Source organism: Zalophus californianus, chromosome 4 (genome assembly GCF_009762305.2).
Source record: "Zalophus californianus isolate mZalCal1 chromosome 4, mZalCal1.pri.v2, whole genome shotgun sequence".
Lineage (NCBI taxonomy): Eukaryota > Metazoa > Chordata > Mammalia > Carnivora > Otariidae > Zalophus > Zalophus californianus.
The window spans coordinates 191,206,147-191,218,429 of record NC_045598.1 but is presented as its reverse complement, the minus strand read 5'-3'; the positions used below and the strand labels follow the sequence as shown (position 1 = coordinate 191,218,429).

The following is a 12,283-nucleotide window of genomic DNA, read 5'->3' as shown; positions in this document are numbered from 1 at the left end:
GAAGGGTGGACAGGCCATTTACAGGGGGCCCCCCAGCAAGTATCAGGCCACTGAGGCCTGCAGCCCCCATTTGGGAGGTGAGGAGAACACTGAGAAATGACCCAGGCCTCTTGGGCCCTGACTTCAGACACCTGTGAGGCCCAGGCCAGTGAGTAATGGGTTCAGGCTAGTAGCTGGGCCAGACTTCTGCCTCCCCACCAACAAGTAACCTGTGCCTGCCCCCACCCCCCAGAACCTCCCCCAGGTAACCTGTGCCTGTCCCCCCTCCCCCCAGGACCTCTTCACTTCGGTGGAATTCGGGCACCAAGGAGCGCATGCTCATCAAAGTTGCAGACCGGGAGCCCAGCTTCCTCTCCTCCCAGGGCAATGGCTATGCCCTAGACGGCCAGCCTGGCAGCCGCTCCCGCAGACCCTCAGGTGGGCAGCACTCGCCCAGCCTACAGACATTCGCCTCGGACTCTGATGGCCCTGTCTTCTTCCCTGAGCGTCGGCCTTCGCCCTTCCTGAAGAGGGCTGAACTCGGTAGCTGCTCCCCACTGCTGGCCCAGCCACGCAAGCCCACGAGCGACTCACAGCCCCCCTCCCCACGCTACGCCTATGAGCCCCCACTCTATGAGGAGCCCCCTGTGGAGTACCAGGCCCCCATCTATGACGAGCCCCCCATGGATGTCCAGTACGAGGCTGGCGGGGGCTACCAGGCAGGCTCACCCCAGCGGTCTCCAGGCCGCAAGCCACCCCCCTTCCCACAGTCTCCCAAGCAGGGCTCTGCCTCGCCCTACCAGCAGCTGGTGCTGACCAGGCAGAAGTGCCCCGAGCGCTTTCTGAGCCTGGAGTACAGCCCTGCAGGCAAGGAGTACGTGCGGCAGCTGGTGTATGTGGAGCAGGCCGGCTCCAGTCCCAAGCTGCGCGCAGGCCCAAGGCACAAGTATGCACCCAATCCTGGAGGTGGCTCACTCCCCCTGCAGCCCAGCCCCTGCCTGCTGCGGGATCAGCGCCTGGGGGTCTCCTCTGGGGACTACAGCAGCATGGAGGGGCCTGAGCTGCGGCACGCCCAGCCACCCATGCAGCTGCCCCAGGCCCAAGACGACGCTATGTCCTGGTCCAGCCAGCAGGACACCATGTCCTCAACAGGCTACTCCCCAGGCACTCGCAAGAGGAAGAGCAGGAACCCTTCTTTGTGCCACGCCCCCAGCACCTCGTCCACTGAAGGCCCCGGGGACCGTGACCTCCTCGGTGAGCAGCCCCTGGCTGAGGAGCGGCCTCTGTGTGGGCCTAGCCTGGCCCCAGTGAAGCGTGCAGAGGGCAAGACAGGCGAGGCCGAGCCTTTCCTGGCGCAGGCACGGCTGGCCTGGGAGGCGCAGCAGGCCCACTTTCACATGAAGCAGAGGGGCAGCTGGGACTCCCAGCAGGATGGCTCGGGCTACGAGAGCGACGGGGCTGTGCCACTGCCCATGCCTGGGCCTGTGGTGCGTGCCTTCAGTGAGGACGAGGCGCTGGCCCAGCAGGAGAGCAAGCACTGGCAGAGGGGCGCCTTGGAGAGGCTTGCTTTCCCCCAAATCCTACTCGAGAAAAGCGTCTCCGTGCAGACCAACCTGGCCTCGCCAGAGCCCTACCTTCACCCCTCACAGGTAGGGAGGCACTGCCAGGGTCCCTGGGCAGAGGTGGGGCAGGTGGTGGTCCCAAGGCATGGTGCGGCACTCAGCTCCTGGTAAGGCCTGGCCATGTCCTGGCAAGTGACCTGGGGGTCGAGAGGCCATGCCCTGACTCCATCCAGCCCACAGATGCAGGGTAGTCAGGGGAAACAGGTGGGCAGCCACCCAACCACTGAGCCCCCGAGCCTCTGTTCTCCCATCTGTGAACGGGCTCTCAGGTGAGGAGCTATGCAGGTGGAGTGTCAGGTGCCCTTGCTTAGAGCTCTTCTGCAGCAAGGAGTGGGGAGATCAGACACCTGGTCCTCATGCTGCAGCTGGAGCCAAAGCAGAAGCCTGGCCTGGCTTGTCCTCTCTGGTCAGGCTCTCTGAACCCACGTGCATCTTCTGTCTAGGTCATGTGCTGGAGCTTGATGCCCCGGAACTTTGTGTGGGCCAGTGTCCTAGTTTCTCACCTCCTGACCCCTGACGTTTCACACCAGTTTGCTGCATGAAGCCAAGGCTGAGGGTCTGCCCTGGCATCTGCCAAGAGCTGGCAATGGCCAGAGGGCCTCCTGGTGTTGGGCTCTCAACCCCACCAGGGAACACCTGCCCAAGGGCCTGGTAACCTTGGGAGGCCAGTGTCCCTGGGCAGGGCTGCTTTAGTGCCCCTCCAGGCTAGACAGCTCAGAGCAGTGTTTCTGTCCAAGCCAAGAAAAGAAAGGGCTGTTACCCCAGTGACGCCCTGTATGGTTGTGCTGAGGCCATTAGGGAGGCAGGGAGGGGGCTTGGGACAAACCTTCCCAGCATCGTGGGAAGCATCCTAGCCCCCTTGCAGGCTGGCCCTGCCACTGCCCAGCCTCACTCTGCCCCCAGTCCCATGTGGGGATCTTTGTTGGAAGGGTAAGGCTCTGTGACGGGGAGGGGCGGGCAGTGTAGTGGACCAGGAGAGACATCTGTGTCTATGGAATTTTGCGTCTCGGGTTTTTCTCATGTTGGCAGGGCTGCCCTTTTCATCTGTTTCTCAACCTCAGAGCTCAGTGAACTAGCAGAAGCAAGGCCAGCAGGAAGCAGTGCCCTTCCACTGTGCACGGGGTCCCGGCACCTGCATGGAGAGGGCAGCATCCCCTAGCATCTTCCCACTAGGGGCTAGTCAGCCCAGAAATCCAGTGAAACACACGTGTAGCTTCCTCCCGCCCCCAGACATGCGCTGGACGCCCCCACCACCACCATTACCAACCCTCAGTTGCAGGAATAGGGAGGGCACTTCCTTTACACCTCAGGGTAAAGGTTGGAAGAAGGGCCTCTGTGGGTCCCGCCCCAGCCTTGTGCGAGGATCTGGCATGTGTTTATGAAGGGGGTAGAACAAGATGAGGCACAAAGCTCCTCCAGCAGCCTCTTGGCGGCAGGGGAGGCCACACCCCCTCATGGCCCCTCTGTCCTTCCTAGTCTGAGGACCTCGGCTCCTGTGCCCAGTTTGAGAGTAGCCGGCAGGCTCGCAGCGTCATGCCCAGCGCTAGCTGTGTGTTCCCCACCTTCACTCTGCGCAAGCCGTCCTCGGAGACCGACATTGAGAACTGGGCCTCCAAGCACTTCAACACGCATACACAGGGCCTCTTCCGGCGGAAGGTGTCCATCGCCAACATGCTGGCCTGGAGCAGTGAGTCCATCAAGAAGCCCATGATTGTAACCAGCGACCGCCACGTGAAGAAGGAGGCCTGTGAGATCTTCAAACTGATCCAGATGTACATGGGTGACCGGCGCGCCAAGGCTGACCCACTGCACGTGGCCCTGGAGATAGCCACCAAGGGCTGGAGTGTGCAGGGCCTGCGGGACGAGCTCTATATCCAGCTATGCCGGCAGACCACTGAGAACTTCCGCCTCGAGAGCCTGGCCCGCGGCTGGGAGCTCATGGCCATCTGCTTGGCCTTCTTCCCACCCACACCCAAGTTCCACTCCTACCTGGAGGGCTACATCTACCGGCACATGGACCCTGTCAATGACACCAAAGGTAAGGCCCAGTGCGCGAGACCCCTTGGCACCCACAGCTCAGGGAAGGGCTGTGGCAAGAGCTTCCCGGTCTACGCTGGCAGCCAGTATGTGGAGGCAGGCACAGCACCTCCAAGCAGACACACATGTCTTTTGAGGACCATGTCCTAGGTTCTCACTAGGATGTGGGGTCCTCAGGGAGCCCCTCCCTGCCACTGAGGGCCCGAGAAGAATGACAGGCAATCCTGGAACAGGGTCCCCAGCCACAGGCCAACAGGTCAGAGAGGAGGGGGCCAGATGAGGACTGGCCTCCATGTCTCAGCCAGCTGGCCTCCACTCTGCTGAGGCCTCCGTACCTGGTCACTCTGCTGGATGAGGGTACTTCCTGTGCCCGTGTACTTACTGTATTTGCTTTCAGCCATACTGTGGCCTGGAGAGGTAGCCACCCCAACCAGGCTCAGGCCATCTGTTGTGGGTGGGGAAGAGATGGGGGTTCCTGGAGCAGGGTTCCTGAGAGCAGGGAGGAGCATGGTGAGCCAGGCATGCATCAGCCCAGCACCAGGTCTGGCAAGTGTATCTGGCCATTGGGGCACTGCAAGCTGACCTGGCCCTAAGCCACCCCAAGGAGTCAGAGGTTGGACCAGCATGGGTAGCCACCTGCTGATGGCTGCCTGGGGCCAAGTGTGGGGCCAGATTCTGCGAAGGGCTCCTGAAAGCCATGCATCAGGTTTGTCTGGTCCCAGCCCTAGCCTGCTCTGGGGAGGACTCAGGGCCACGGTCCTACTAACCAGACAGTGCCTTTGTGGCCGGCACAAGTCCTGTGCCGTGCAGAGAGAGCGTGGGGACAGGGCCGTAGGCAACAGCTGCATCTGCAGCAGGCTGCCCACCACCCGAACAGTCATGGGTATCCACGAGGCATGGCCGTGGAACCAGCAACTGGACACACACGTGTGCAAATACATGCATACACTCACACGCTCTCCAAGCTCCTCTTTGGGAGGGACTGCCTACCTTGATCTGGCCAGGGCGTTGCCCCGGCACAGGTGTGTGGGGCCACAGTGTGTGCACACAGCGATGGGGGCTGCAGCTGCCGGGACAGTGGTGGGTCCTCAGGAAGGTGTGTCAGGCACAGGCACCGTCCAGAACATCAGCCGTTTGGCCACAGATCTGGAAGCCATGAGATTGTCACTGGGGCATGGGGTTTTGGGGGTTGGTTGGTTGGTTTTTAAGATATATTTATTTTGAGAAAGAGAAAATGCCCAGACTGGGGGAGGGGCAGAGGGCCAGAGTCCTCAAGCAGACTCCCCGCTGAGTGCGGAGCCCAACATGGGACTCGATCTCACAATCCATGAGATCATGACCTGAGCCAAAACCAAGAAAGTTGGATGCTCAACCAACTGAACCAGCCAAGGCACTGCGAACTGTGGCATGTGGTTCTTGAAGCAGGGTCACTGAACACAGCATATGGGTCTCCCCGGGTAGTTCCCCACCAGCATGCAAAACATGCAGCCTGTTGGGCAGCCTGAGTCTGCCTTGTCTGCCACACTCTTCTCAGGCCTTTCCAGGAGAAGGTGGGCCTCCATTAGCTTCATGGTTCACTTCAGCCTACTTCTCAGAGGCCTTAAAGTGTGTGTCCACTGCTCAACACATGGCCCTTGGGGCCTCAGGGAGCACTTGCTAAGTAAAAAGGTGAGTGAGCAATGAATGGACAGAGGCCAGAGACTCCTGGGACCATTCCTGCCAGCCAGCTGGGGCTCTTAGGGGGAGCTTGAGCTCCAGGCCCCATGCTGGGCCCAGCAGGGGACACTCCTCATGGCACAGAGCTTTGTGGGCCTTTGTCCTAGTGTCTAGTCTGCACCCTGGGGATGGGGCTGGAGTATATGAAGGAATTGGTGGTCAGCCTGGACATTTGTGGCTTTGAACGTCTGCCCACCCTGAGGGAGGCCCAGCTGGTCTCAGAGTGCCACATGTTCTTGGCCCTCAGAGGGAGATTGGGTCTGTGTGGTACCACCAACAGGAGCCTGCTTCTAGGCTGTGGGATCTGACCTCACATGATGACACAGGGCAGCCTTCCAGCCAGAAACTAACTCCAGGACTATGCCTGGGTAGGCATCTGCTATAGGCCCTGCTTAGTGCTGAGCCAGAGGAGAGGCCTTGTGCTCCCTCCCACCAGCACATCAGGAACAGGCGTGCTGGCTGGTGGTCAGGAAGGCAGACCCCATCAGGCCACAAGGATGGAGCCTGTGCTTGGAGAAAGAAAACTGCAGCCTGTCTCAGGGTCACTGGCAAGGGCAATGCTGAGCTCAGCTCCTGAGTGGCGCTGCACCCTGAACCATGCTGCCTGCCTGGGCCTCAGGGATCTTTGATTTCATCTGCCAGCACATGTGTGACATCTGTGTGATCACCCATTGCAGGGGACCAAGGCACCAAGGCAGTGAACCCCAGTTCACATGTCTGCGGACCCCCAGCTCAGCCTTGTCTCATACATGGCCGCGCCTTTGTGCCAGCCAGCAGCAGGGTGCTCTCACAGCTCGTGTCCTTAGGACCTCCCTCACAGGCTTTCAGCAGACATCAGACTGCAGCTCTCCCGTGTGCTCCATGCAGCAGCACTTCCTGCTAAGGACAGTTTCCTTCACCAGTCACGTGTTCACTAAGACTCAGGGTTTCCATGTAAAGGTGTCAGATGGAACACATAAATTTACCTGGACTCTACCTTGAAGTCCTGCTAAATGAACAGGGAAGGAATTTTTTAAAGGAGAGGGGAAAAAACAACAAGGGAATGTAAACTGATGCAGCCACTGTGGAAAACAGTTTGGCAGTTCCTCAAACAAAAGTAGAATTACCGTAGGATCCATCAATTCCACTTGTGTATATATACCAAAAAGAATTGAAAGCAGAAACATGAACAGATGGGTACGTGTGCACTCAGATCCGTGGCAGGGTAGTCACCACAGCAAAGAGTTGGAAGCAGCTCAGGTGTTTGTCAGGGGATGAGCAGAGACATAAAATGTGGTCCATCCATACAGTGGACTGTTACCCAGCCTAAAAAATGCAGGGAATTCTGACACCTGTACAACATGGATGAAACTGGAGAACATTACGCTCAGTGAAATAAGCCAGTTCAAAAAAATACTGTATGAGTCCACTCTTAAGAGGCCCCTAGGATATTCATATTCATAGAAACAGAAAGAATGGTGGGTGCCAGGGGCTAGGGGAGGGACAGTTGGAGACTTTTTTAATGGCTGTGGAGTTTCTATTTGACCTGATGAAAAGTTCTGGAGATGGAGGGTGATGGTAGTTGCACAACAGTAAGTGTACTTAATGTCATTGAACTGTACAATGAAAAGTGGTTAGTTATAATGGTATATTTTATCTTATGTATATTTTACCACAATAAAAATATGTTTTGGAAGCTGAAAAGTGCATGAACAGGTGGCAGGAAGCTGACTTGGCAGACCAAGATAGGTGGATCCCAAGCAGACAGTGACAAAGCTAAGAAGCTGAAGCAGGTAGCAAACCCTTAAAACTCCATAGTGGGTGGAGCCAGCTTCCTCTAGCAGTGGTTCGGGAAGCGCATGATCTTGAAGCTGAAAGAAAAGGACTAGTTGAGAGTCTGTTTAAGAAACAAGCAGCTACCATAGAGTAGGTGAGAGCATGGATTTTGGACCCAGAGCATTTGGACTCAGATCCCAGCCACATTTTCAAGATAGGCAATAAAACAAGTCTCAATAAATGCTAAAGAAGGCAAATCATAGAAAGTGTGTTTTTTAGTCACAACAGAATTAATGATCAGTAACACTAAGATATCTGGAAAATCCCCAAATACCTGGAAACTAAAGAGCATACTACTGAATAGCCCATGAGTCAAATAAAAACCTACAGGGAAATTAGAAAGTATTTTGAACTGAAAGAAAATGACAACAAAACATATTAACTGCGGGATGCAGCCACAGCAGTTACAAGAGGGAGATTCATAGCATCTCACCTTTAAGATAAGGTCTCAAATCAGTGGCCTCTGTGCCTTAAAAAATAGATTATACTAAAAGCAAGCAGAAGAAAGAAAATACTGAAGATCAGAGTAGAAATCAGTGAAAGTGAAAACAGAAAAACTGCAGAAAATCAGTGAAACAAAAAGCTAATTCTTTGAGAAGATTGATAAAATCGATAAATCTCTAGCCAGACTGATCAGGACAAAAAGAAAACGTAAATTACCAATATCAAGAATGAGAGATGATGTCACTACAGATTCAACATGTCAAAGGATAATAAGATGAACAACTTTATGCCAGTAAATTTGACAGTTTAGAGGAAATGGACAGATTTTGAAAGACACAAACTACTATGGGGACACCTGGGTGGCTCAGTCGTTAAGCATCTGCCTTCGGCTCAGGTCATGGTCCCAGGGTCCTGGGATCGGGCCCCGCATCGGGCTCCCTCCTTGGGGGGAAGCCTGCTTCTCCCTCTCCCACTCCCCCTGCTTGTGTTCTCTCTCTCGCTGTGTCTCTCTCTGTCAAATAAATAAAATCTTAAAAAAAAAAAAAAAGACACAAACTACCAAAGATCTCTCAGTAAGAAACAGACAACCAAAAAAACCATGTAGCTATTAAGGGAATTGAATTGGTACTTAAAACCTTCCCACAAAGAAAATTAAAGGCCCAAATGGCTTCACTGGTCAATTTTACTGAACAGTTCATTGTTTGTATAGCAATTCTTTACAAACTCATTGAGAAAATTGTAGCAGAGGGAATATCTCCCATTCCTTCCATACCAAAATTATAAAGGGACATTACAAAAAAGAAAAGTGCAGATAGTAGTGTCCCTTCTGAACATAGAGTAGAAATTTTTAACAGTATTTTAGCAAATTGAGTCCAACAATATATAAAAAAGATAATGCATCTTGAATAAGAAGTTTATCTGAAGAATGAAAGGTTGGTTTAACATTAAAAAATGGCACATGGTAATTTGCCATAGCAACAGAGTAAAGAAGAAAGACTATGTGATCATCCCAATAAGCATAGAAAAAGCATTTGGCAAAAATCCAACATTTCCATTCCTGATAAGAATTTTAAACTAGGAACAGAAGGGAACCTCTTCAATCTGACAAAAGGCAAATATTTTTTTTTAAACCCTACAGTACCCAAAAGAATGGAAAGCTAGAACTCAAGCAGATACTTACACGTCCATGTCCATAGCAGCATTATTCACAGTAGCCAAAAAGTGCAAACAACCCAGCTGTCCAGCAGGTGTATGAATAAGCAAAATGTGGTCTATCAGTACAGTGAATATTTTGCAGCCATAAAAAGGAATAAAGTTCTGATACATGTTATAACATGGAAGAACCTTGAAAAGTTATTCTAAGTGAAAGAAGCCAGATACAAAAGGGCAAAAACTGTACAACTTATATGAAATATCTAAAATAAGCAAATTCATAGAGACAGAAAGTAGATTAGAGGTTACCAGGATCCGGGGGAGGGGGAATGAGGTACAATGGGTACAGGGTTTCTGTTTGTGGTGATGTAAGAATTTTAGAAATAAATGTGGTGTTGCATGACATTGTGAATGTACTAGATGCCACTAAATTGTACACTTAAAAATGGTTAAATGGCTACATTTTTATGTTTATGTTTTACCACAATTAAAACAAAAAACACCTCTAACCAGCATTATACTTAATGGGGAAGGACTGAATGCTTTCCCCCAAGGTCAAGAACAAGGACTTCCAGCCCCACTGCATCAACTCCATGTCATGCTGGAGGGCCAGCCAGTGCAAAGTCATGGAAGAGAAATAAAAGGCATCCAGATTGGAAAGGAAGTGTGCAATTGTCTTTATTCAGACAATAAAATCTTCTGTGGGATGTGTAAAAATACTGTAAGTGAGTTTAGCAAGTTTGCAGGATGCAAGACCAATATATAAAAGTTAATCATGTTTCTACATAATAGCAACAAACTACTGGAAATTGAAATTTTAAAAATACATCTGGGGGTGCCTGGCTGGCTCAGCAGGTGGAGCATGAGACTCTTGATCTTGGGGTCGTGGGTTCGAGCCCCACGTAGGGTGTAAGATTACTTTGAAATAAAATCTTAAAAAAATCCAAAGTAGCATTTAAAAATATGCTTAGGGATAAATCTGACAAAAGATGTCTAAGACTTCTACACTAAAAACTCCCAAACATTACTGAAAAAAGGCCCAAGTTAATGGAGAGAAATACCATGTTTATGAATCAGAAGACTCAATAGTGTCAAGATGTTACTTCCACCCAAATTGATGTATAGATTCAATCCTAACCAAAATCTTAATAGGTTTTTTTTTTTAATTTAGAAATTAATAGGCTGATTCTAAAACCCATAGAAAATGCAAAGGACCTAGATTAGCCAAAATATCCTTTGAATAAGAAGAGCGAAGTTGGCGGACTGACGCTACCTTGCTTCAAGTCTTGTCATGAACCTACGGAAGCCAGGAGAATACGCTGTTGGCGTAAAGGCAGACAGTAGCTCCATGGACAGAAGAGAGTCCAGAATTAGACCCAGACATATGTAGTCCATTAATTTTACACAGAGATGTGAAAGCACTTCAGTGGAGAAAGGACAGTGCCTTCCTCAAATGGTGCTGGGGCAGCCGGATGTCCAAATGCAAAAAAAGATGAGCTTCAAACCATACTTTGTACTGTATGCAAAAACTAGCTCAAAATAGATCATAAACCAAAATATAAAACCTAGAACTATAAAACTAGAACAAAACATGGAAATTTTTTCTTGAGTTAGGCAAAGGTTTTTTTTTTTTAAGATTTTATTTATTTATTTGAGAGAAAGAGAGAAACAGCATGAGAGGGGAGAAGGTCAGAGGGAGAAGCAGGCTGCCCGTCGAGCCGGGAGCCCAATGCGGGACTCGATCCCAGGACTCCGGGATCATGTCCTGAGCTGAAGGCAGTTGCTTAACCAACTGAGCCACCCAGGCGCCCTGATTTTTATGTGTGACACTAAAAGCACTATCTACAAGGGAAAAACATTGGTACATTGAACTTTGTGAACGAAGTTACATCTCCTGCTCTTCAAGAGACACTGTTAAGAGAAGGAAAAGATCCCGCAGTCACAGACAAGCAAGAAGAGACTAGCATGTCCTGTGGTGGCGGATCAGAGTTGGAGGCATTGGTGGGGGATATTTGGGGGATGTGTACATGCAGGGGTCGCATACAAATGTGCACCCCAGTAGCAGTGGGCACACCTCACCCCCAGATCTTGGTTTCTACTACTCTCTTCCATTCAAGGAGCCAGGAGAAACAGCTGAGTCTAGGCTGGTGGGGGGGGTGGCAGAGTGTGTCACAGGACACAGGAGCCAACCGAAAGGGCCAAAACTGGAGCCATTTGAGCAAAAAATGAAGTCGTATTGGATTATAACCCACAGCGTAAAATGACATATCCACAAGGCCGTACTGATAAAAGTAAATGATCCAGTAGATCAGACAGTGATCTCCTGTGCAGAAGAATAACAGATAATTTGTGTAGATGGTCCACAGTCAGAGAAGAGCCCAGCTCCCAACCTTAGCGTGGGCTGTGTGTAGAGACTCACTTCCAGAGAGCACAGGATGGCCAGGGGACGAAGGACTCCCTGCCAACAGGATGAAGTCCCTTTATGCAGAGTGGGAGGCATGCCCAGATCAGTGTGAGACACCTGCTGTGTCTCCTCCAGCACCAGCTCGGCAGCCTGGGACCCCTGAGTGCAGCTGTGCAGGAGCCAGATGGCTGGGCTGGGGGCTCCTCAAGCCCACCAGAGGATCAGAAGCATCTCCTCCCTGTTGCCCTTCCCTGCATCTTCCTGCCCACCTCCTGCATGGTCCACAGTGCTCAGAAGGGCCACAGTACCTATCCCAGCCCCATGGTCCAGACCTGCTCCCAGACACAGCCACACACGTGTGTGGGTACACACACCACAGCACTCCTAGGCTGGGTTCTCCTCAGCCCCAGCTGGGCATTGGCCACAGCCCTGCTTCCCTTTGAGGAACCCAGCAGGGGTGCAATACCTTCCCAGCCAACTGGGGTCAGCCCCACACAGGCCCAGGGGCCTCCTTGCCAGCCACGTCGGGACCTGTGTGGGCATGCATTCCTGGCATTGTGTTCTGTGGTCCTCATGGCTCTGTTTGCTCCCCAGTGACGCAGCATATGAAAGCGCTCCTGGAAAGGAACACTAAGAAGAAGTCCAAGTTGAGAAAGAAACCCAAGCCTTATGTTGAGGAACCGGATGGTAGGGCCTCTCCCCACAGCCCCTGTGCGCTGTGTCTGCACAGCTCTGCTCTCCGGCCTCGGCCGCCTGGCCTCCTTTCTCTAACCGCTTCTGGGCTGGAAGGCGTGTTGATGGGGTAGCACTAACCATCAGGCTTGTGGGCTTCTGTGCTGGCCGGGGGCCCAGGTCACTGAAGGGGCTTCCGTGGGAGGCCACACCTGCCCTGTGCCTTTCTCAAGAACAATTTCCAGCTTGCACTCTGGGCTCTCGGTGGGGCAGGGTGTGAGGACAAACTGGGCAAGGCCTGCTGGAAACACCTCTAGGTGTTTGCTGAGGAAGTGCCCTATGGGCAAGTGCCTCCCCAGCCCTGACCTCCGGCCCAGGCCACCCTGGGGCAGGGCGTGGAGCCTGGCATGGCTTCCTTGGAGGGAGCCCAGGGATTCCCCAA

General features: G+C 52.4%; 1 protein-coding gene across 6 annotated transcripts in view; it reads left to right on the top strand.

Moving 5' to 3' along the window:
* Window positions 1-12,283, top strand: part of ARHGAP39 (Rho GTPase activating protein 39) — a 108,017-nt gene that overhangs the window by 88,352 nt on the left and 7,382 nt on the right. For 5 of the 6 annotated variants that reach the window (XM_027599302.2, XM_027599318.2, XM_027599312.2 and 2 more), the window contains 3 exons: window positions 275-1,628; window positions 3,078-3,639; window positions 11,764-11,856. In XM_027599302.2, the coding sequence (XP_027455103.1) occupies window positions 275-1,628; window positions 3,078-3,639; window positions 11,764-11,856 (2,009 nt within the window). The remainder of the gene's footprint in view (window positions 1-274; window positions 1,629-3,077; window positions 3,640-11,763; window positions 11,857-12,283) is intronic. The other variant, XM_027599343.2, reaches the window with a different exon arrangement.